Below are 24,607 nucleotides of genomic sequence, written 5' to 3' on the forward strand. Positions count from 1 at the left end.
TTAGCAACAACAACTAGGCGACCATACAAAGTTTAAAGTAGCCATGGCGTCGTATCAATGTGCCTTACAATGTCCACACACTCTGTACCAATCTCCGGCTAAAGTATTTGCCAAACTTAAAAACAAAGTACAGGGCGAAGAACAAACGACGTGTAGAGTTGGACAATATGGAACGCGAGGTTGGAGCGGAAGAGACAATTTCTGGGACTCGAATGAACTTCAGCACAAGTTTGGTGAGGAAGAGGCTTTAACTATTTCGCCTATAAAAACTCCCCAAAAAAGCGTTGGTTATTCAAAGGCAGTGGAGCTCCCATATACAACCAACGCTTTACATCGATTCAAAACACCAATGGGACGTTTTTTGGGGTCGACGTATGAACCTCGCGTCTGCACGGACCCACGTTCAACAAGAGACCCTCGACAGATGATTGACAAAAACGTCGCCAGCTTGGAGAATGAAATCTCTCCTACTGACTCCTGCATGGCTTCAGTGTCCAATTTTTCCCCTGCGAAGAAGAAACAGCGGAGAAGAAAAGCAGAGGAGCTGAACAAGATTTGCTGCGATGCAAATGTCACATCAGAAATCGAAGATGACAACATTGATACAGTTGGGTATCACTGCACCCCAAAGAAAACACGTGAGATGGAAAGTAAGGCAATTTGAATACAGTGTTGCCTGAAACCTGCTTGTCATTTATGCAGTACTTATTTTAAGTAATCCATTAATATATTCGCAAAGGTTGCAGTGTCTCTTTGGAACGACTCATGTCTCCCGCTAAGATATTCGCTTTCATGAAAGAGAGAGTAACCAGAAGAGAGAGAGAACAAGACAACAGAGATTGCCAAGAACCAGGTGAACCCCCTGATGGAGGTAATGCTTAACCACAAAATTCTTTGCCTGATCATAAAATCAACAAGTGTTCGATGTGTTTATTATTGTTTATGATTAGTTGGATGTCATAGGCCGGAAATTGGGCCAGGAGTCACCCAGGGGTTTGCAGACAACCAGTCAGAAACACTCCATCACGAAGAGGACTCTCCCCTCAATGTCACGTCGGAGAATATTTTTTTCGATCCCATCCTCCTCAACGAGCCCTCCATCTCCATTCCAAAGAAACACAACTCACTGTTCAAGAACAAGCAAAAGGAAAACTTGACAAAAATACCCTATGTGAGTACAAGTTGAATAAAAATTAATTCCTCCTAAAGAAAAAAACATTATTTATTTTTGGTACTTTTGATAAGATTCATATTTATGAGGCACATCAGTTATAAGTGGAGAGGTTGTCACGAAAATAAAGTAACTTGTGAAATTATGATTTAAAATTTTCAAGAGTGACTATTATTTTTATAATATTACAATGTAATTTATTGTTGTTAAAATCAATCTACAGGCAGATTACATTTTTTGTTGTTGTTTTTTTCCTTGGCAGGAGAATGCTATTAATCTTAAAGAGTGGTTCCTGAGGAGTAATCATAATGGCATATTTGTGGAAGGAATCCGCATGTAAGTCATTTTTGTCATCTTTTTGAAAATGTTTTAGATATTTAGTTAAGTACATTCAGAATTTGTTTTTTTTTGTGTGTGTGTTTCATCTGGCACAGGGAGAACAGGACACCGTGGAACAGCAACATCATTGTGGAGAGAATTTCCAGCACTGTGTTGAAAACGTTGTCCGGCAATGTTTACATCTTGGTGGGGAAGATGAATCTGCACGTGAAGAGTGGTAAGATAAATGGAATACTGAATTGTAATGGTGTACCTAACGTTGCGTGTGATCCTTTCACTGACTCATGTGTCACATTTTGTTGTTAGACTTTCCCCGCTGGCTTTTGAGGATGTTTTCTCATGGATTCCCTGAAAATTGGAAAGCGCTTTACCACAAGTTTTTGGCAGAATTAAAAGAGTAAGAAGTTTTTTCTGCAAAATTTCAGACCCGTATATTCTTCTGACAATGTTACAATAAACGAGAAACAGTCAAGTAGGATAATAAATGAGCGACCGAGTGCCTTCTGTAACCTCAAAATCTTGCATGTTGGGGGACTGTCTTGGTTGGGACCCCCTTTATTTCAATGAAATAATAAAGGCTGGGTTTGATTTATGTTAGCAACAGGACAAAAGCAAACACCGTAAAGGCAAGTAAAACAACTGAGAAGTCTGCTCCCACCCCAAAAATAAAAAGACACAAGGAAGCCACTGTCCAGACGAGTAAGTAGAAGAAGGGAATAATTGATCAAATTTAAATATTGATCAATCTCCAGCATTTAACATTTCAACACTCTCTTTTTCTGTAGCAAACACCAGCGCGTTTTTCCAAAAAGTGACCCGGAGCGGTCGGACGATCAAACCACCCCTGGAATACTGGAAAGGAGGCAGGATCTTCCTGGATGCAGACATGAATGCTACCATCTATGACGATTACAACAGCCCTAGCCTCAACTCCGTAAGTACAAACTAGTGATGCCATTGTTTTTCTTGTGTACATTTACAACAGATGCCCCAATGTGTGATGAATTTGTGATCATTTTTATTTGGCTTTTAGCAGGATGTTTCAAAAGTGGTGCCTCAGGAAAAGTCTAAAAAAACTGCCCAGGCTATCCCTCTCAGTGATAAAGGTAAATGTTAATTTGAGCAGCAAACGTTTGCCACCTTGAATAAACTCAAAGCAGTTCACTTAAAGTCACATAGACTTTTACCATGCCAATAAAGAAATCAAATCATAAAAAATAAAAATGACTGTATTTATGATTCTAGGTCACACACAAAGCGAATCCAGCAGAGATAGCGTTCTGTCATCGACACCAAAAAGAGACAAGAGGCCGCTTCGCAAGCGTAGTCAGTTTCAAAGTCTACCTGAAGCCAATCACTCTGTTTCACCCAAAGCAGCAGTGAAGATGCCGAGCCGCCACGCCGTCGATGAAGAGTCCAGAACTGACAATGCACTCCCGTCAAGTCAACCCAAGAAGCTCCCCCAACGGCGGTCCAAAGCAAAGCCGTGCAATGCTCCAGTTGGGTATCACTGCACCCCAAAGAAAACACGTGAGATGGAAAGTAAGGCAATTTGAATACAGTGTTGCCTGAAACCTGCTTGTCATTTATGCAGTACTTATTTTAAGTAATCCATTAATATATTCGCAAAGGTTGCAGTGTCTCTTTGGAACGACTCATGTCTCCCGCTAAGATATTCGCTTTCATGAAAGAGAGAGTAACCAGAAGAGAGAGAGAACAAGACAACAGAGATTGCCAAGAACCAGGTGAACCCCCTGATGGAGGTAATGCTTAACCACAAAATTCTTTGCCTGATCATAAAATCAACAAGTGTTCGATGTGTTTATTATTGTTTATGATTAGTTGGATGTCATAGGCCGGAAATTGGGCCAGGAGTCACCCAGGGGTTTGCAGACAACCAGTCAGAAACACTCCATCACGAAGAGGACTCTCCCCTCAATGTCACGTCGGAGAATATTTTTTTCGATCCCATCCTCCTCAACGAGCCCTCCATCTCCATTCCAAAGAAACACAACTCACTGTTCAAGAACAAGCAAAAGGAAAACTTGACAAAAATACCCTATGTGAGTACAAGTTGAATAAAAATTAATTCCTCCTAAAAAAAAAAACATTATTTATTTTTGGTACTTTTGATAAGATTCATATTTATGAGGCACATCAGTTATAAGTGGAGAGGTTGTCACGAAAATAAAGTAACTTGTGAAATTATGATTTAAAATTTTCAAGAGTGACTATTATTTTTATAATATTACAATGTAATTTATTGTTGTTAAAATCAATCTACAGGCAGATTACATTTTTTGTTGTTGTTTTTTTCCTTGGCAGGAGAATGCTATTAATCTTAAAGAGTGGTTCCTGAGGAGTAATGATAATGGCATATTTGTGGAAGGAATCCGCATGTAAGTCATTTTTGTCATCTTTTTGAAAATGTTTTAGATATTTAGTTAAGTACATTCAGAATTTGTTTTTTTGTGTGTGTGTGTTTCATCTGGCACAGGGAGAACAGGACACCGTGGAACAGCAACATCATTGTGGAGAGAATTTCCAGCACTGTGTTGAAAACGTTGTCCGGCAATGTTTACATCTTGGTGAGGAAGATGAATCTGCACGTGAAGAGTGGTAAGATAAATGGAATACTGAATTGTAATGGTGTACCTAACGTTGCGTGTGATCCTTTCACTGACTCATGTGTCACATTTTGTTGTTAGACTTTCCCCGCTGGCTTTTGAGGATGTTTTCTCATGGATTCCCTGAAAATTGGAAAGCGCTTTACCACAAGTTTTTGGCAGAATTAAAAGAGTAAGAAGTTTTTTCTGCAAAATTTCAGACCCGTATATTCTTCTGACAATGTTACAATAAACGAGAAACAGTCAAGTAGGATAATAAATGAGCGACCGAGTGCCTTCTGTAACCTCAAAATCTTGCATGTTGGGGGACTGTCTTGGTTGGGACCCCCTTTATTTCAATGAAATAATAAAGGCTGGGTTTGATTTATGTTAGCAACAGGACAAAAGCAAACACCGTAAAGGCAAGTAAAACAACTGAGAAGTCTGCTCCCACCCCAAAAATAAAAAGACACAAGGAAGCCACTGTCCAGACGAGTAAGTAGAAGAAGGGAATAATTGATCAAATTTAAATATTGATCAATCTCCAGCATTTAACATTTCAACACTCTCTTTTTCTGTAGCAAACACCAGCGCGTTTTTCCAAAAAGTGACCCGGAGCGGTCGGACGATCAAACCACCCCTGGAATACTGGAAAGGAGGCAGGATCTTCCTGGATGCAGACATGAATGCTACCATCTATGACGATTACAACAGCCCTAGCCTCAACTCCGTAAGTACAAACTAGTGATGCCATTGTTTTTCTTGTGTACATTTACAACAGATGCCCCAATGTGTGATGAATTTGTGATCGTTTTTATTTGGCTTTTAGCAGGATGTTTCAAAAGTGGTGCCTCAGGAAAAGTCTAAAAAAACTGCCCAGGCTATCCCTCTCAGTGATAAAGGTAAATGTTAATTTGAGCAGCAAACGTTTGCCACCTTGAATAAACTCAAAGCAGTTCACTTAAAGTCACATAGACTTTTACCATGCCAATAAAGAAATCAAATCATAAAAAATAAAAATGACTGTATTTATGATTCTAGGTCACACACAAAGCGAATCCAGCAGAGATAGCGTTCCGTCATCGACACCGAAAAGAGACAAGAGGCCGCTTCGCAAGCGTAGTCAGTTTCAAAGTCTACCTGAAGCCAATCACTCTGTTTCACCCAAAGCAGCAGTGAAGATGCCGAGCCGCCACGCCGTCGATGAAGAGTCCAGAACTGACAATGCACTCCCGTCAAGTCAACCCAAGAAGCTCCCCCAACGGCGGTCCAAAGCAAAGCCGTGCAATGCTCCAGTTGGGTATCACTGCACCCCAAAGAAAACACGTGAGATGGAAAGTAAGGCAATTTGAATACAGTGTTGCCTGAAACCTGCTTGTCATTTATGCAGTACTTATTTTAAGTAATCCATTAATATATTCGCAAAGGTTGCAGTGTCTCTTTGGAACGACTCATGTCTCCCGCTAAGATATTCGCTTTCATGAAAGAGAGAGTAACCAGAAGAGAGAGAGAACAAGACAACAGAGATTGCCAAGAACCAGGTGAACCCCCTGATGGAGGTAATGCTTAACCACAAAATTCTTTGCCTGATCATAAAATCAACAAGTGTTCGATGTGTTTATTATTGTTTATGATTAGTTGGATGTCATAGGCCGGAAATTGGGCCAGGAGTCACCCAGGGGTTTGCAGACAACCAGTCAGAAACACTCCATCACGAAGAGGACTCTCCCCTCAATGTCACGTCGGAGAATATTTTTTTCGATCCCATCCTCCTCAACGAGCCCTCCATCTCCATTCCAAAGAAACACAACTCACTGTTCAAGAACAAGCAAAAGGAAAACTTGACAAAAATACCCTATGTGAGTACAAGTTGAATAAAAATTAATTCCTCCTAAAAAAAAAAACATTATTTATTTTTGGTACTTTTGATAAGATTCATATTTATGAGGCACATCAGTTATAAGTGGAGAGGTTGTCACGAAAATAAAGTAACTTGTGAAATTATGATTTAAAATTTTCAAGAGTGACTATTATTTTTATAATATTACAATGTAATTTATTGTTGTTAAAATCAATCTACAGGCAGATTACATTTTTTGTTGTTGTTTTTTTCCTTGGCAGGAGAATGCTATTAATCTTAAAGAGTGGTTCCTGAGGAGTAATCATAATGGCATATTTGTGGAAGGAATCCGCATGTAAGTCATTTTTGTCATCTTTTTGAAAATGTTTTAGATATTTAGTTAAGTACATTCAGAATTTGTTTTTTTTTGTGTGTGTGTTTCATCTGGCACAGGGAGAACAGGACACCGTGGAACAGCAACATCATTGTGGAGAGAATTTCCAGCACTGTGTTGAAAACGTTGTCCGGCAATGTTTACATCTTGGTGGGGAAGATGAATCTGCACGTGAAGAGTGGTAAGATAAATGGAATACTGAATTGTAATGGTGTACCTAACGTTGCGTGTGATCCTTTCACTGACTCATGAGTCACATTTTGTTGTTAGACTTTCCCCGCTGGCTTTTGAGGATGTTTTCTCATGGATTCCCTGAAAATTGGAAAGCGCTTTACCACAAGTTTTTTGCAGAATTTAAAGAGTAAGAAGTTTTTTCTGCAAAATTTCAGACCCGTATATTCTTCTGACAATGTTACAATAAACGAGAAACAGTCAAGTAGGATAATAAATGAGCGACCGAGTGCCTTCTGTAACCTCAAAATCTTGCATGTTGGGGGACTGTCTTGGTTGGGACCCCCTTTATTTCAATGAAATAATAAAGGCTGGGTTTGATTTATGTTAGCAACAGGACAAAAGCAAACACCGTAAAGGCAAGTAAAACAACTGAGAAGTCTGCTCCCACCCCAAAAATAAAAAGACACAAGGAAGCCACTGTCCAGACGAGTAAGTAGAAGAAGGGAATAATTGATCAAATTTAAATATTGATCAATCTCCAGCATTTAACATTTCAACACTCTCTTTTTCTGTAGCAAACACCAGCGCGTTTTTCCAAAAAGTGACCCGGAGCGGTCGGACGATCAAACCACCCCTGGAATACTGGAAAGGAGGCAGGATCTTCCTGGATGCAGACATGAATGCTACCATCTATGACGATTACAACAGCCCTAGCCTCAACTCCGTAAGTACAAACTAGTGATGCCATTGTTTTTCTTGTGTACATTTACAACAGATGCCCCAATGTGTGATGAATTTGTGATCATTTTTATTTGGCTTTTAGCAGGATGTTTCAAAAGTGGTGCCTCAGGAAAAGTCTAAAAAAACTGCCCAGGCTATCCCTCTCAGTGATAAAGGTAAATGTTAATTTGAGCAGCAAACGTTTGCCACCTTGAATAAACTCAAAGCAGTTCACTTAAAGTCACATAGACTTTTACCATGCCAATAAAGAAATCAAATCATAAAAAATAAAAATGACTGTATTTATGATTCTAGGTCACACACAAAGCGAATCCAGCAGAGATAGCGTTCTGTCATCGACACCAAAAAGAGACAAGAGGCCGCTTCGCAAGCGTAGTCAGTTTCAAAGTCTACCTGAAGCCAATCACTCTGTTTCACCCAAAGCAGCAGTGAAGATGCCGAGCCGCCACGCCGTCGATGAAGAGTCCAGAACTGACAATGCACTCCCGTCAAGTCAACCCAAGAAGCTCCCCCAACGGCGGTCCAAAGCAAAGCCGTGCAATGCTCCAGTTGGGTATCACTGCACCCCAAAGAAAACACGTGAGATGGAAAGTAAGGCAATTTGAATACAGTGTTGCCTGAAACCTGCTTGTCATTTATGCAGTACTTATTTTAAGTAATCCATTAATATATTCGCAAAGGTTGCAGTGTCTCTTTGGAACGACTCATGTCTCCCGCTAAGATATTCGCTTTCATGAAAGAGAGAGTAACCAGAAGAGAGAGAGAACAAGACAACAGAGATTGCCAAGAACCAGGTGAACCCCCTGATGGAGGTAATGCTTAACCACAAAATTCTTTGCCTGATCATAAAATCAACAAGTGTTCGATGTGTTTATTATTGTTTATGATTAGTTGGATGTCATAGGCCGGAAATTGGGCCAGGAGTCACCCAGGGGTTTGCAGACAACCAGTCAGAAACACTCCATCACGAAGAGGACTCTCCCCTCAATGTCACGTCGGAGAATATTTTTTTCGATCCCATCCTCCTCAACGAGCCCTCCATCTCCATTCCAAAGAAACACAACTCACTGTTCAAGAACAAGCAAAAGGAAAACTTGACAAAAATACCCTATGTGAGTACAAGTTGAATAAAAATTAATTCCTCCTAAAAAAAAAAACATTATTTATTTTTGGTACTTTTGATAAGATTCATATTTATGAGGCACATCAGTTATAAGTGGAGAGGTTGTCACGAAAATAAAGTAACTTGTGAAATTATGATTTAAAATTTTCAAGAGTGACTATTATTTTTATAATATTACAATGTAATTTATTGTTGTTAAAATCAATCTACAGGCAGATTACATTTTTTGTTGTTGTTTTTTTCCTTGGCAGGAGAATGCTATTAATCTTAAAGAGTGGTTCCTGAGGAGTAATCATAATGGCATATTTGTGGAAGGAATCCGCATGTAAGTCATTTTTGTCATCTTTTTGAAAATGTTTTAGATATTTAGTTAAGTACATTCAGAATTTGTTTTTTTTTTGTGTGTGTTTCATCTGGCACAGGGAGAACAGGACACCGTGGAACAGCAACATCATTGTGGAGAGAATTTCCAGCACTGTGTTGAAAACGTTGTCCGGCAATGTTTACATCTTGGTGGGGAAGATGAATCTGCACGTGAAGAGTGGTAAGATAAATGGAATACTGAATTGTAATGGTGTACCTAACGTTGCGTGTGATCCTTTCACTGACTCATGAGTCACATTTTGTTGTTAGACTTTCCCCGCTGGCTTTTGAGGATGTTTTCTCATGGATTCCCTGAAAATTGGAAAGCGCTTTACCACAAGTTTTTTGCAGAATTTAAAGAGTAAGAAGTTTTTTCTGCAAAATTTCAGACCCGTATATTCTTCTGACAATGTTACAATAAACGAGAAACAGTCAAGTAGGATAATAAATGAGCGACCGAGTGCCTTCTGTAACCTCAAAATCTTGCATGTTGGGGGACTGTCTTGGTTGGGACCCCCTTTATTTCAATGAAATAATAAAGGCTGGGTTTGATTTATGTTAGCAACAGGACAAAAGCAAACACCGTAAAGGCAAGTAAAACAACTGAGAAGTCTGCTCCCACCCCAAAAATAAAAAGACACAAGGAAGCCACTGTCCAGACGAGTAAGTAGAAGAAGGGAATAATTGATCAAATTTAAATATTGATCAATCTCCAGCATTTAACATTTCAACACTCTCTTTTTCTGTAGCAAACACCAGCGCGTTTTTCCAAAAAGTGACCCGGAGCGGTCGGACGATCAAACCACCCCTGGAATACTGGAAAGGAGGCAGGATCTTCCTGGATGCAGACATGAATGCTACCATCTATGACGATTACAACAGCCCTAGCCTCAACTCCGTAAGTACAAACTAGTGATGCCATTGTTTTTCTTGTGTACATTTACAACAGATGCCCCAATGTGTGATGAATTTGTGATCATTTTTATTTGGCTTTTAGCAGGATGTTTCAAAAGTGGTGCCTCAGGAAAAGTCTAAAAAAACTGCCCAGGCTATCCCTCTCAGTGATAAAGGTAAATGTTAATTTGAGCAGCAAACGTTTGCCACCTTGAATAAACTCAAAGCAGTTCACTTAAAGTCACATAGACTTTTACCATGCCAATAAAGAAATCAAATCATAAAAAATAAAAATGACTGTATTTATGATTCTAGGTCACACACAAAGCGAATCCAGCAGAGATAGCGTTCCGTCATCGACACCGAAAAGAGACAAGAGGCCGCTTCGCAAGCGTAGTCAGTTTCAAAGTCTACCTGAAGCCAATCACTCTGTTTCACCCAAAGCAGCAGTGAAGATGCCGAGCCGCCACGCCGTCGATGAAGAGTCCAGAACTGACAATGCACTCCCGTCAAGTCAACCCAAGAAGCTCCCCCAACGGCGGTCCAAAGCAAAGCCGTGCAATGCTCCAGTTGGGTATCACTGCACCCCAAAGAAAACACGTGAGATGGAAAGTAAGGCAATTTGAATACAGTGTTGCCTGAAACCTGCTTGTCATTTATGCAGTACTTATTTTAAGTAATCCATTAATATATTCGCAAAGGTTGCAGTGTCTCTTTGGAACGACTCATGTCTCCCGCTAAGATATTCGCTTTCATGAAAGAGAGAGTAACCAGAAGAGAGAGAGAACAAGACAACAGAGATTGCCAAGAACCAGGTGAACCCCCTGATGGAGGTAATGCTTAACCACAAAATTCTTTGCCTGATCATAAAATCAACAAGTGTTCGATGTGTTTATTATTGTTTATGATTAGTTGGATGTCATAGGCCGGAAATTGGGCCAGGAGTCACCCAGGGGTTTGCAGACAACCAGTCAGAAACACTCCATCACGAAGAGGACTCTCCCCTCAATGTCACGTCGGAGAATATTTTTTTCGATCCCATCCTCCTCAACGAGCCCTCCATCTCCATTCCAAAGAAACACAACTCACTGTTCAAGAACAAGCAAAAGGAAAACTTGACAAAAATACCCTATGTGAGTACAAGTTGAATAAAAATTAATTCCTCCTAAAAAAAAAAACATTATTTATTTTTGGTACTTTTGATAAGATTCATATTTATGAGGCACATCAGTTATAAGTGGAGAGGTTGTCACGAAAATAAAGTAACTTGTGAAATTATGATTTAAAATTTTCAAGAGTGACTATTATTTTTATAATATTACAATGTAATTTATTGTTGTTAAAATCAATCTACAGGCAGATTACATTTTTTGTTGTTGTTTTTTTCCTTGGCAGGAGAATGCTATTAATCTTAAAGAGTGGTTCCTGAGGAGTAATCATAATGGCATATTTGTGGAAGGAATCCGCATGTAAGTCATTTTTGTCATCTTTTTGAAAATGTTTTAGATATTTAGTTAAGTACATTCAGAATTTGCTCACTTTCGAAGTTAAATGTATGGAAGGTATGGAAGTATGGAGCTATGGAAGTATGGAGCTATGGAGCTCTGGAAGTATGGAGCTATGGAGCTCCACACTTCCATAGGCAGGGAGGGTGCTGGAGCTCCACACTTCCATAGGCAGGGAGGGTGCTGGAGCTCCACACTTCCATAGGCAGGGAGGGTGCTGGAGCTCCACACTTCCATAGGCTGGGAGGGTGCTGGAGCTCCACACTTCCATAGGCAGGGAGGGTGCTGGAGCTCCACACTTCCATAGGCAGGGAGGGTGCTGGAGCTCCACACTTCCATAGGCAGGGAGGGTGCTGGAGCTCCACACTTCCATAGGCAGGGAGGGTGCTGGAGCTCCACACTTCCATAGGCAGGGAGGGTGCTGGAGCTCCACACTTCCATAGGCAGGGAGGGTGCTGGAGCTCCACACTTCCATAGGCAGGGAGGGTGCTGGAGCTCCACACTTCCATAGGCAGGGAGGGTGCTGGAGCTCCACACTTCCATAGGCAGGGAGGGTGCTGGAGCTCCACACTTCCATAGGCAGGGACGGTGCTGGAGCTCCACACTTCCATAGGCAGGGAGGGTGCTGGAGCTCCACACTTCCATAGGCAGGGAGGGTGCTGGAGCTCCACACTTCCATAGGCAGGGAGGGTGCTGGAGCTCCACACTTCCATAGGCAGGGAGGGTGCTGGAGCTCCACACTTCCATAGGCAGGGAGGGTGCTGGAGCTCCACACTTCCATAGGCAGGGAGGGTGCTGGAGCTCCACACTTCCATAGGCAGGGAGGGTGCTGGAGCTCCACACTTCCATAGGCAGGGAGGGTGCTGGAGCTCCACACTTCCATAGGCTGGGAGGGTGCTGGAGCTCCACACTTCCATAGGCAGGGAGGGTGCTGGAGCTCCACACTTCCATAGGCAGGGAGGGTGCTGGAGCTCCACACTTCCATAGGCAGGGAGGGTGCTGGAGCTCCACACTTCCATAGGCAGGGAGGGTGCTGGAGCTCCACACTTCCATAGGCAGGGAGGGTGCTGGAGCTCCACACTTCCATAGGCAGGGAGGGTGCTGGAGCTCCACACTTCCATAGGCAGGGAGGGTGCTGGAGCTCCACACTTCCATAGGCAGGGAGGGTGCTGGAGCTCCACACTTCCATAGGCAGGGAGGGTGCTGGAGCTCCACACTTCCATAGGCAGGGAGGGTGCTGGAGCTCCACACTTCCATAGGCAGGGAGGGTGCTGGAGCTCCACACTTCCATAGGCAGGGAGGGTGCTGGAGCTCCACACTTCCATAGGCAGGGAGGGTGCTGGAGCTCCACACTTCCATAGGCAGGGAGGGTGCTGGAGCTCCACACTTCCATAGGCAGGGAGGGTGCTGGAGCTCCACACTTCCATAGGCACGGAGGGTGCTGGAGCTCCACACTTCCATAGCTCCAGGCACGGAGGGTGCTGGCACATCCACACTTCCAGCCACGGAGCATGCTGGCACTTCCACCTTGCTTGCTAAGTCGGCGTGATCTTGCCCAAAAAGTCCCTCCTCACCTCCAGCTGGAAGTGGAAAAAAATCCTCCACCTGCTTGGCCGAGGTTCTGGAAGCCAGCAGCTCGCAGAATGTTGCCAAAGTTTCACTGGAAGGAAAAGAAAAGAGAAGACCGAGTGCGCATTTCACCTACCGCCGAATGTCCACAAGAGGGAAGTGTCACTCCGTCGCAGAATCTGCGCCGACGCACTCGGCACCCTTCGAATTTATGGTGCCGGTGCGGGTGTTCTGGGTGCAAAAAGGCCGCCCAAGTGGTAGAAAAAAATCAGACTTCGTCTCTTAGGTCGAAATTAATGCCAAGTTTTGAATTGCGCTGGCAGGGGTGGACCAGGGCCCGTTAGAAGTGCTTAACCGAGGTCCTGGAAGCCTAACCCGGCGTGATCTTGTGCAAATAGCCGCTGCTGAGCTCCAGCTGGAAGTGTAAAAAGAACCGGGCTGGTTCAAAAAAAGAACCGGGCGACCCGGTAAAATTGCTTAGCCGAGGTCCTGGAAGCCTAACCCGGCGTGATCTTGTGCAAAAAGCCGCTCCCGAGCTCCAGCTGGAAGTGTAAAAAGAACCAGGCTGGATAAAAAAAGAACCGGGCTGGATAAAAAAAAGAACCGGGCGGCCCGTTAAAATTGCTTAGCCGAGGTCCTGGAAGCCTAACACGGCGTGATCTTGTGCAAAAAGCCGCTCCCGAGCTCCAGCTGGAAGTGTAAAAAGAACCGGGCTGGATAAAAAAAGAACCGGGCTGGATAAAAAAAAGAACCGGGCGACCCGTTAAAATTGCTTAGCCGAGGTCCTGGAAGCCTAACACGGCGTGATCTTGTGCAAAAAGCCGCTCCAGAGCTCCAGCTGGAAGTGTAAAAAGAACCAGGCTGGATAAAAAAAAGAACCGGGCTGGATCAAAAAAGAACCGGGCGACCCGTTAAAATTGCTTAGCCGAGGTCCTGGAAGCCTAACACGGCGTGATCTTGTGCAAAAAGCCGCTCCCGAGCTCCAGCTGGAAGTGTAAAAAGAACCAGGCTGGATAAAAAAAAGAACCGGGCTGGATCAAAAAAGAACCGGGCGACCCGTTAAAATTGCTTAGCCGAGGTCCTGGAAGCCTAACCCGGCGTGATCTTGTGCAAAAAGCCGCTCCCGAGCTCCAGCTGGAAGTGTAAAAAGAACCAGGCTGGATAAAAAAAAGAACCGGGCTGGATCAAAAAAGAACCGGGCGGCCCGTTAAAATTGCTTAGCCGAGGTCCTGGAAGCCTAACCCGGCGTGATCTTGTGCAAAAAGCCGCTCCCGAGCTCCAGCTGGAAGTGTAAAAAGAACCAGGCTGGATAAAAAAAAGAACCGGGCTGGATCAAAAAAGAACCGGGCGGCCCGTTAAAATTGCTTAGCCGACGTCCTGGAAGCCTAACACGGCGTGATCTTGTGCAAAAAGCCGCTCCCGAGCTCCAGCTGGAAGTGTAAAAAGAACCAGGCTGGATAAAAAAAGAACCGGGCTGGATAAAAAAAAAAGAACCGGGCGACCCGTTAAAATCGCTTAGCCGAGGTCCTGGAAGCCTAACACGGCGTGATCTTGTGCAAAAAGCCGCTCCCGAGCTCCAGCTGGAAGTGTAAAAAGAACCGGGCTGGATAAAAAAAGAACCGGGCTGGATCAAAAAAGAACCGGGCGACCCGTTAAAATTGCTTAGCCGAGGTCCTGGAAGCCTAACACGGCGTGATCTTGTGCAAAAAGCCGCTCCCGAGCTCCAGCTGGAAGTGTAAAAAGAACCGGGCTGGATAAAAAAAAGAACCGGGCTGGTTCAAAAAAGAACCGGGCGACCCGTTAAAATTGCTTAGCTGAGGTCCTGGAAGCCTAACACGGGGTGATCTTGTGCAAAAAGCCGCTCCCGAGCTCCAGCTGGAAGTGTAAAAAGAACCGGGCTGGATAAAAAAAGAACCGGGCTGGATCAAAAAAGAACCGGGCGACCCGTTAAAATTGCTTAGCCGAGGTCCTGGAAGCCTAACACGGCGTGTTCTTGTGCAAAAAGCCGCTCCCGAGCTCCAGCTGGAAGTGTAAAAAGAACCGGGCTGGATAAAAAAAGAACCGGGCTGGATCAAAAAAAGAACCGGGCGACCCGTTAAAATTGCTTAGCCGACGTCCTGGAAGCCTAACACGGCGTGATCTTGTGCAAAAAGCCGCTCCCGAGCTCCAGCTGGAAGTGTAAAAAGAACCGGGCTGGATAAAAAAAAGAACCGGGCTGGATCAAAAAAGAACCGGGCGACCCGTTAAAATTGCTTAGCCGAGGTCCTGGAAGCCTAACACGGCGTGTTCTTGTGCAAAAAGCCGCTCCCGAGCTCCAGCTGGAAGTGTAAAAAGAACCGGGCTGGATAAAAAAAGAACCGGGCTGGATCAAAAAAAGAACCGGGCGACCCGTTAAAATTGCTTAGCCGACGTCCTGGAAGCCTAACACGGCGTGATCTTGTGCAAAAAGCCGCTCCCGAGCTCCAGCTGGAAGTGTAAAAAGAACCAGGCTGGATAAAAAAAGAACCGGGCTGGATAAAAAAAAAAGAACCGGGCGACCCGTTAAAATTGCTTAGCCGAGGTCCTGGAAGCCTAACACGGCGTGATCTTGTGCAAAAAGCCGCTCCCGAGCTCCAGCTGGAAGTGTAAAAAGAACCGGGCTGGATCAAAAAAGAACCGGGCGACCCGTTAAAATTGCTTAGCCGAGGTCCTGGAAGCCTAACACGGCGTGTTCTTGTGCAAAAAGCCGCTCCCGAGCTCCAGCTGGAAGTGTAAAAAGAACCGGGCTGGATAAAAAAAGAACCGGGCTGGATCAAAAAAAGAACCGGGCGACCCGTTAAAATTGCTTAGCCGACGTCCTGGAAGCCTAACACGGCGTGATCTTGTGCAAAAAGCCGCTCCCGAGCTCCAGCTGGAAGTGTAAAAAGAACCAGGCTGGATAAAAAAAGAACCGGGCTGGATAAAAAAAAAAGAACCGGGCGACCCGTTAAAATTGCTTAGCCGAGGTCCTGGAAGCCTAACACGGCGTGATCTTGTGCAAAAAGCCGCTCCCGAGCTCCAGCTGGAAGTGTAAAAAGAACCGGGCTGGATAAAAAAAAGAACCGGGCTGGATAAAAAATAGAACCGGACGACCCGTTAAAATTGCTTAGCCGAGGTCCTGGAAGCCTAACACGGCGTGATCTTGTGCAAAAAGCCGCTCCCGAGCTCCAGCTGGAAGTGTAAAAAGAACCGGGCTGGATAAAAAAAGAACCGGGCTGGATAAAAAAAAGAACCGGGCGACCCGTTAAAATTGCTTAGCCGAGGTCCTGGAAGCCTAACACGGCGTGATCTTGTGCAAAAAGCCGCTCCCGAGCTCCAGCTGGAAGTGTAAAAAGAACCGGGCTGGATAAAAAAAAGAACCGGGCTGGATCAAAAAAGAACCGGGCGACCCGTTAAAATTGCTTAGCCGAGGTCCTGGAAGCCTAACCCGGCGTGATCTTGCCCGAAATTCGGCCTCTATACTTCCATTTTAGGTACCAGGCGCTCATAGTGTGTTGGTCCCACTAGTCAGTGTACTGGTCCCACTCGCTAGTGTACTGGTCCCCCTAGTCAGTGTACTCATCCAGTTACCCCCCGTTTTCCAAAACACAATCGGCACGTATAAGGGGGGGACTCCTGAGAGAGATGAGGTATATGCCAGCGCAACACCAATCCGCTCCGCGCTGGTTCCCATGTCGGCTACGGATGAATAAAACCAGCCTGTCCCCCCTGGAGCTCACGAGACACGGAATTTTTTCTAAGTGCCAACGGCTCTTCCGAGCAAACGTGTCCGCTCCGGCTGGTTCCCCCGTCGGCCTCGAATGACGAAAAATGCCGGTCTCCGCCCGGAGCTCATGGCAAACGAAAAATTTTCTAAGTGCCAACGGCACTTGCGAGCGAATGTGTCCGCTCGGCGCTGGTTCCCGGGTCGAACCCGGAAGACGAAAAACGCCGGTCTCCGCCCGGAGCTCATGACAAACGAAAAATTTTCTAAGTGCCAACGGCACTTGCGAGCGAATGTGTCCGCTCGGTGCTGGTTCCCGGGTCGGACCCGGAAGACGAAAAACGCCGGTCCTCGCCTGGAGGTCCCAGCAAAATCGGCGAAAAAACGACTAAGTGTCAACAAGAGCATGTGGGTAAAATGTTGCTGGACAGCTTTTCACTAAAATCAATCAAACTTTCAGGTATGTGCAGTATATAATGATATAAATGTTTAAATTCTATTTTTATACTGTTATGAACTCATAATGTGGACAATACTCATTACTGGATTGGATATATTATCAATCAATGTCATTGCATGTCATATTATCACTGTCAATAATATTATTAGCAAGCTATAGCTATTGTACCTAGTTTGTCATTATGTTTTGTCTCATCCAACAGGAAATGGATTTATAGACGATGATGCAAAATATTTTGCAGAAGCTTTTTCTGTGAGTTCTTCGATCCGTTGACATCTGACCCTTGCATTCTTTTCTTACGATACAAATATTTTCACATTTAGGTCAACGTAAGTATTAAGGAATTAGACGTCAGCCATAATAAGTTTTGTGGACGAGGAGGAGAGTATCTAGGACTGTTGTTAGGTATGCTAGCATGTTTTTGTTAATGCGTTGGCATGACCGTTGGATAATAGCTGAAGGTTTATTCCTATTTTACATATTTACAGCAAATGCCGAGCATCTGGAGGTGCTGAATCTTTGTTGGAATCAACTCAGAATGAAAGGAGCTGTTGCGCTTTGCGCCGGACTCAAGGTACATGGGCCTTGGAGCCTTAAAATATAACACTTGAACGAATATAAATCGGCCCCGGTGTGAATATTGCTTCTCTCCATATTTAGGTGAATACAATGTTAAAGCACCTTGACCTATCATGGAATGGTTTTGGGAACGAAGGAGCCCTAGCTATAGGTGAAGCTCTGAAATTCAATCACACATTGGTGCACCTCAATCTCAACAACAATCGCATCACCAATGAAGGTGTCAGCTTGCTCTGCAGGGGTCTCGAATACAACGACACCCTACGGGTACTGATGGTGAGTAAACTAGTGGTAACCAGACGACAGTCTGATATAAAATCATGTTTCTAATTGTTCCCACAGCTGGCTTACAATTCACTAACAGTAGAGGGAGCGCTGTCCCTTCTCAATATGGTGAAGAAAATGTCGAAAACGACCTTGGAGGAGATTAATATATGCGTAAGTGAGAATAGACTCATCAATGATGTATTTTCCACTCCTTTTATTATTATCATTTTTGATCCGAGCAGAATGTATTGGTCAATGAAACCTTTTTACATCTGCTGGAGGTGACGAGCGAAGATCATCCTGATCTGGATGTGCAGTACGGAGGAGTTGGAGGGTTTATTGCTAAGAAACCAGTAAAACGCATCGACCCAATGAAAATCATCCAGGTTAGTTATATGTCTTCATGAAAAGTATATCCAATGTCTTATGATACATTTATTTTGCATTTATTGAAGGACTATCTGGATCAACACAAGCTACGTCTGTGGGATTTCTTCCGAAATATTGACAAAGATTGTTACGCTCAGCTGGGGTGGTGAGCCAAAAATGCAGAGAACCCAGGAGACAAGACACAAAAACTGAGGTTTTAGGGCAAAAAACAATATATTTACTTCTCTCACAAAAAAAGGGGTGATCCAAAGTGGATAGGAGGGAGGAGACGCTGGTTTGACGTGTAGTTGAGCGCTGACCACGGAAGGTTAACGTCGAAGCGTCGAGCACTGTCTCTCAGGGGGTTTTGTAGACCGCCTCCGACGAGATGATGTGGAACAGCTTGGTTGATTGGGATGAGCCACACCTGTGCTGTGCTGACTGGGGATAAGTGGCACAACAGTACCCCCCCCCTGAGGGGAGGCACCGGACGACCGTCCCTGGGCACCCGGATTGTCCCGGTAGAAGTCATCCAACAACGAAGGGTCAGCAAGGTAGGACCTGGGCACCCAGCTACGATCTTCAGGGCCGAAGCCCTCCCAGTCCACCAAGAACTGGAGGCCTCTTCCCCGGCGACGGACGGCCAGCAGTTTACGAACCGACCAAACAGGATCACCATCAGCCAGTAGTCGAGGTGGCGGGGGAGCAGAAACCGCCGGTGCCAGGGGACTGGTGGCGACTGGCTTCAGCTGGGACACATGGAAAACTGGGTGCACTTTGAGAGCAGGAGGGAGATTCAGACGCACTGCGGAAGGGCCGATGATGCGGTCCACGGTGTAGGGACCGACAAACCGAGGGTTCAACTTGCGGGTAGACGTCTGAGAGGTTTGGAGGGGCAAGTCCCGGGCCAATAGCCAAACTTTCTGGCCAGGCTGGTAAACCGGGGCATGCCTCCTCCGCCGGTTAGCATCACGCTGAGATCGTACTGAGGCACGGAGTAGCGCAGCCCGAGCAGTCCTCCAGATGTGTCGACACCGGCGGAGGTGGGCCCTGGTGGATGGAACTGCCACCTCCAGTTCCTGCTGAGGAAACAAGGGAGGCTGGTAACCCAGAGAGCATTGAAATGGAGACATTCCGGTGGCAGAGCTCTCCAATGTGTTGAGGGAATACTCAACCCAGGGTAGGTACTTAGCCCAGGAAGAGGGGTTGCTGGAGGCAACGCAGCGAAGGGTCTCTTCCACTGCCTGGTTGGCGCGTTCAGTCTGCCCATTGGACTGAGGATGGTACCCGGAGGAAAGGCTGGCCGTGGCTCCAATTCCCTTGCAAAAAGCCTGCCACACCTTGGAGATGAATTGGGGACCACGATCCGACACAATGTCTGAGGGAATACCATGGAGGCGTACGACATGGAGGGTGAGGAGGTCAGCCGTTTCAGCAGCAGAAGGAAGCTTGGGGAGGGGAATGAAGTGGACGGCCTTAGAGAACCGGTCGACCACAGTCAGGATGGTGTCATAACCCTGGGACAAGGGAAGTCCAGTGACAAAGTCCATGCCAATGTGAGACCACGGCCGACTCGGAATTGGAAGGGGTTGTAGGAGGCCTGCTGGAGGGCGATGGGAAGCCTTACTACGGGCACAGACTGTGCAGGCAGCAACATACTCCTTCACATCCTTCTTAAGGGTGGGCCACCAGAATCTCCGGCCGACGAACTCCGCTGTCCGGCGCTCTCCGGGGTGACATGAAACACGGCTGGAGTGACCCCACTCTAACACTCGAGGACGGGCAGCATCTGGAACAAACTGCCTGTTCGGGGGTCCATTGCCAGGGTCAGGTTGGGTCTGCAGGGCCTCCATTACAACAGAATCTATGGGCCAGGAGACTGCCCCAACCACACGGGCAGGAAGAAGGATGGTGTCGGATATCTCCGGGACAGCAGGGCCCTCAGAGAACTGACGGGAAAGGGCGTCAGCTCTGACGTTCTTTGACCCTGGGCGGTATGTGAGAGTGAAATCAAACCGGCTTAAGAACAGAGCCCAGCGGGCCTGCCTGGAGTTGATCCTTTTTGCTGTTCTTAAGTAGGTCAGGTTCTTGTGATCTGACCACACGACAAAAGGCAGTTTTGCTCCCTCCAACCAGTGTCTCCACTCCCTCAGGGCATCATGGACCGCCAGCAGCTCCTTGTTTCCCACATCATAGTTCCTCTCCGCTGGGTCGTAACTTCTAGAGAAATAAGCGCACGGATGCACCTTCTGATCCTCCTCCGACCGCTGGGAGAGGACTGCCCCAACGCCCGTATCAGAAGCATCCACTTCCACAATGAATTGTCTCTCAGGGTCAGGGTGGACAAGCACTGGAGCTGAAGAGAACAGACCCTTGAGTCTGGTGAAGGCCGTCTCGGCTTCGGGCGTCCAGGAAAAGGGGCGTGTGATGGAGGTCAGGGCATTGAGAGGGGCAGCGATCTGACTATATCCCTTGATGAAGCGGCGTATGAAGCCTGCGAAACCCAGGAATCGTCTGAGCTGAGTCCGGTTGGTAGGACGCGGCCACTCCTCCACAGCCTTGACTTTGGAGGGATCGACACTCATCCGTCCAGCCTCCACTATGTTTCCCAGGTACGTAACAGAGTCAGAGTGGAAGACACACTTCTCGGCTTTAACGAACAGGCGATTCTCCAACAGCCGTTGGAGAACCAAACGCACATGCTGGTGGTGTTCCTTCAATGACCTGGAGAAGATGAGGATGTCGTCCAGGTACACCACCACAAAGATGTTCAACATGTCTCTTAACACATCATTTACCAGGCATTGGAAAACTGCTGGTGCGTTGGACAAGCCAAAAGGCATCACGAGGTACTCAAAATGGCCGAGATGGGTGTTGAAAGCTGTCTTCCATTCGTCGCCCTCTCTGATCCGGACTAAGTGGTAGGCGTTGCGGAGATCTAGCTTGGTGAACACCCGGGCATGAGCAAGAGGCTCAAAAGTGGAACTAATAAGGGGCAAAGGGTACTTGTTTTTTACTGTGATGTCATTAAGACCACGGTAGTCAATGCAAGGTCTCAGGCCGCCATCCTTCCTGTCCACAAAAAAAAAACCTGCCCCTAAGGGAGATGATGATGGTCTTATGAAACCTGAGAGCAGGGACTCTGCAACATAATTGCGCATCGCCTCCTTCTCTGGAAGGGAGAGGTTGTAGAGTCGCCCCTTAGGATAGGGGGCCCCGGGAAGGAGGTCGATCGCACAATCGTATGGCCGGTGAGGGGGAAGTAAAAGGGCTTTATCCTTACTAAATACTGAGGCAAGGTCATGGTAAATACTCGGAACTCCAGAGATATCAGGGGTTACGGGCATGGGTCTGGGACTACTTGGAGGTGAAAGGGCAGAGCGTAGACAGGTCGCATGACAGGCTGTGCTCCATCCCAAAATCCGACCAGAGGCCCAGGAGATGTGAGGTTCATGCCTCTCCAACCAAGGTCTCCCCAATATCAAGGGAGCAGTAGGGGCATGAAGGACAAAAAAACGGATGGGCTCAGTATGATTCCCTGAGAGCGTGAGCATAAGAGGTTCAGTGGAGAAGGAAATGGTTCCTAACGAGTGACCATCGATGGCTCTGGGAGACAGGGATTGATCTAAGGGAACCAAAGGAATTCCGGCCTGGCGTGCGAAGGAAATGTCCATAAGGCTCTCGTCCGCACCAGAATCAATAAATGCACTAACAGACAATGTTTCTTTGCCCCAGGCCAGGGTTGCGGGGAAAAGACGGTTGGAACAAACCTTGGGCTGGGGAATGGTGGTGTTGCTCACCTGTATAGCCCCTACTGGCGAGCTGGGCCTTTTGGGCAGGACCGGATGAAAATGTCCTGATTCTCCACAGTAGAAACATTGTTCATCGCTCAGCCTCAGCTGCTTTTCTGCTGGCGAGATCCGTGATCGGCCAACCTCCATGGGCTCCCCAGACCCTGAAGTAGATAGGAACGGGGGAAGCATAGGGTCCTGAGTATGAGGAGTTGGCCTGGAAGGTGAGGTGGGGAACACAGAAGCAAAACGACGGGGGACAGACTGTAGGGGGCTACGTTGGGCTCGGTCTGTACGCCGCTCCTGAAGTCGTGCGTCCATCTTGAGAGCCAGGGATATTAGCCCGTTAAGGGTCTCCGGGCTGTCACGGACAATGAGGTCCTTAATAGAATCCCTCAGCCCCTTGCGAAAGACACTGAGGAGGGCTTGGTCATTCCAACGGCTCTCTGCAGCAAGGATCCGAAATTCCAGCGTATATTGAGCCACTGAACGCGACCCCTGGCGGATAACCAGCAGGCGGCTAGAAGCATCTTGACCATCTGCAGGGTGATCAAACACAGCCCGAAACTCACTCTTGAACTGAGAGTAGTCGGTAAAAAAAACTGGGTTGTTCTCAACTGCCGCAATGGCCCAGCGGAGGGCGTCCTCGACCAGAAGGGACATGACAAAAGCAATTTTAGACCCGTCAGAGGAATATTTAGAGGGCTGATGGGTAAAAAGTAACTCACATTGTGCCAAAAAACCTCTGCTCAGATTGAAGTCACCGTTGAAAGGCCTAGGGCTGACTAGGCCAGGCTCGGACTGAGACTGCTGTGGGTTGGGAAGGACAGGGCTGGGTTGTTGGTTGGAAGCAGAGGCAGGGCCATGAACGGGAGCGGGATTTCCTTCGGCTGAGGCACGGACAGTAAGTGCATCCAGGGACCGTTGAATGCCAGATAGCGCTCCTGCAATAGACTGCACTTGGTTGGAAAGTGTTGCCACAGAACCAAGTAATTCGGATGATCTTGGCTGCCCGGCCCCCGGGGTCCCGGCTTGGCTCATGATGGCTTCGACGTTCTGTTACGCTCAGCTGGGGTGGTGAGCCAAAAATGCAGAGAACCCAGGAGACAAGACACAAAAACTGAGGTTTTAGGGCAAAAAACAATATATTTACTTCTCTCACAAAAAAAGGGGTGATCCAAAGTGGATAGGAGGGAGGAGACGCTGGTTTGACGTGTAGTTGAGCGCTGACCACGGAAGGTTAACGTCGAAGCGTCGAGCACTGTCTCTCAGGGGGTTTTGTAGACCGCCTCCGACGAGATGATGTGGAACAGCTTGGTTGATTGGGATGAGCCACACCTGTGCTGTGCTGACTGGGGATAAGTGGCACAACAAAGATGCCACCATGCGAGTTTCTGTGGTCGATTTCAGGAACGCAATTCAGGTTTGACCAATGATTGGCCATATTTTTTAAACATCCACTATGGTTTATGGACCGTAAAGTGCGTTTATAAAGAACTGCCTTCTGGTCTATAAAAATAGAAGAAAGAGACTTTTAATATATTTCTTCTTTCCTTTTGGAATTTGAACAGCAATCAAGCATTCCCTTGGATCGATTTCAAATTGAGGAACTTATCCAAAGGCTCGATCGCGACGGGACGGGAATGGTGGACTACAGGTGACAATGTCTCATAATGTTGACATATATTTGTCTTTTTCATTGCTCTTCTCAGTGTATTGTCATAAAGCATGGAGAGGTGGCTATTCTCTCATCAAACAACTGTTTTTATTCGTCAATGATGTTGTCAAACAGTTTCATTTATGACTCGAAAACGTTATGTAGTCATACTCTGTGAGGTTTCTGTGTGGTACAGAAATTTAAAGAAACTTTAAATGTTTCACCAAATAAAGTTATTTTAGATTGATGATTAGATTTAGTTTATGTTTAATGTTTAGCTTGGTTCATTCTCTGCAGAGGACTGGTCGATACCAGAAAGCAGATGGTGCAGAATCACCGGCGACAACTGCGCAAGGTCGCATCCCGTCAGAAGAAAGAGAAGCACAAGAGCGATCGCATCCTCAAGACTTTCCAGAGCGCCGTGGAAGCGGTGACGCCGCACGGCTCGGTGGTCATATCTCCAGGAGACACCAAAGAAGATTCCACCGGTCCTCATCGCTTCTCGGCTACTCCTCTCAGCTCTTGGCACCATATTGTGATGTCAAATAGTGGTACGGTCTCCAACCCCAGCAGTGATCACCTGCCCATGTCGGCAGGGGTGACGCCAAGCCGATTCATCAAGTCTTCGAATTTGCACTCATGTTCTCAACCCAACCTGCTGAGTGGTTCTGCTCAGTCTGCCCAAGCACGGGCCGTACGCTCCGATCCAGAGATGGGCCACAGCAAGCTTAAGCGACCAATCGTCAACCACCTAACCAGGTCCAGATCTGCTCTTGACGCCACGCAGCTCGGGATTAACACCAAGAAAGAGAAGAAAGCTAAAGCAAAGAAACATGTGGCAAAATAACTCAAAGAATCCCAAATTATTTTAAAAAAATATTCATGATTAAATGCTTATAAATTCTCTCATGCATCATCAGTCATGTGTGTCTTGTTGAGCAGGCATCAGAGTTCCCCTATTGAAAGACATTAGATAGTATAGAATATGAATAGAATAAAAATGAAGGAATAATCCGCATTTTTTTTTCAGATAATGAATGGATA

The 24,607-nt window shown here is 46.1% G+C and overlaps 1 protein-coding gene across 19 annotated transcripts; it reads left to right on the forward strand.

Annotated features, from left to right (window-relative positions):
* The first annotated feature begins 13 nt into the window (after positions 1-13).
* On the forward strand, positions 14-24,607 carry LOC147038524 (uncharacterized). Of its 19 annotated transcripts, none has more exons than XM_085904959.1 (50): positions 14-650; positions 740-871; positions 951-1,171; positions 1,434-1,507; positions 1,606-1,727; positions 1,817-1,907; positions 2,109-2,209; positions 2,296-2,444; positions 2,544-2,616; positions 2,756-3,052; positions 3,142-3,273; positions 3,353-3,573; positions 3,836-3,909; positions 4,008-4,129; positions 4,219-4,309; positions 4,511-4,611; positions 4,698-4,846; positions 4,946-5,018; positions 5,158-5,454; positions 5,544-5,675; positions 5,755-5,975; positions 6,238-6,311; positions 6,410-6,531; positions 6,621-6,711; positions 6,913-7,013; positions 7,100-7,248; positions 7,348-7,420; positions 7,560-7,856; positions 7,946-8,077; positions 8,157-8,377; positions 8,640-8,713; positions 8,811-8,932; positions 9,022-9,112; positions 9,314-9,414; positions 9,501-9,649; positions 9,749-9,821; positions 9,961-10,257; positions 10,347-10,478; positions 10,558-10,778; positions 11,041-11,114; positions 17,103-17,152; positions 17,224-17,305; positions 17,389-17,474; positions 17,561-17,755; positions 17,822-17,917; positions 17,989-18,132; positions 18,202-20,727; positions 20,779-23,329; positions 23,478-23,563; positions 23,861-24,607. In XM_085904959.1, the coding sequence occupies exons 1-41, from the start codon at positions 44-46 to the stop codon at positions 17,122-17,124; spliced, it is 6,096 nt and encodes a 2,031-aa protein (XP_085761085.1). In that variant the 5' UTR covers positions 14-43; the 3' UTR covers positions 17,125-17,152; positions 17,224-17,305; positions 17,389-17,474; positions 17,561-17,755; positions 17,822-17,917; positions 17,989-18,132; positions 18,202-20,727; positions 20,779-23,329; positions 23,478-23,563; positions 23,861-24,607. The 19 variants fall into 19 exon arrangements, with proteins under 19 accessions (XP_085761085.1, XP_085761083.1, XP_085761086.1 ...); XM_085904957.1 differs by having other exon boundaries at positions 20,794-23,329; XM_085904960.1 differs by having other exon boundaries at positions 20,794-20,865.

This window comes from Syngnathus leptorhynchus, unplaced genomic scaffold (genome assembly GCF_054491065.1).
Source record: "Syngnathus leptorhynchus isolate UIUO unplaced genomic scaffold, UIUO_Slep HiC_scaffold_51, whole genome shotgun sequence".
Lineage (NCBI taxonomy): Eukaryota > Metazoa > Chordata > Actinopteri > Syngnathiformes > Syngnathidae > Syngnathus > Syngnathus leptorhynchus.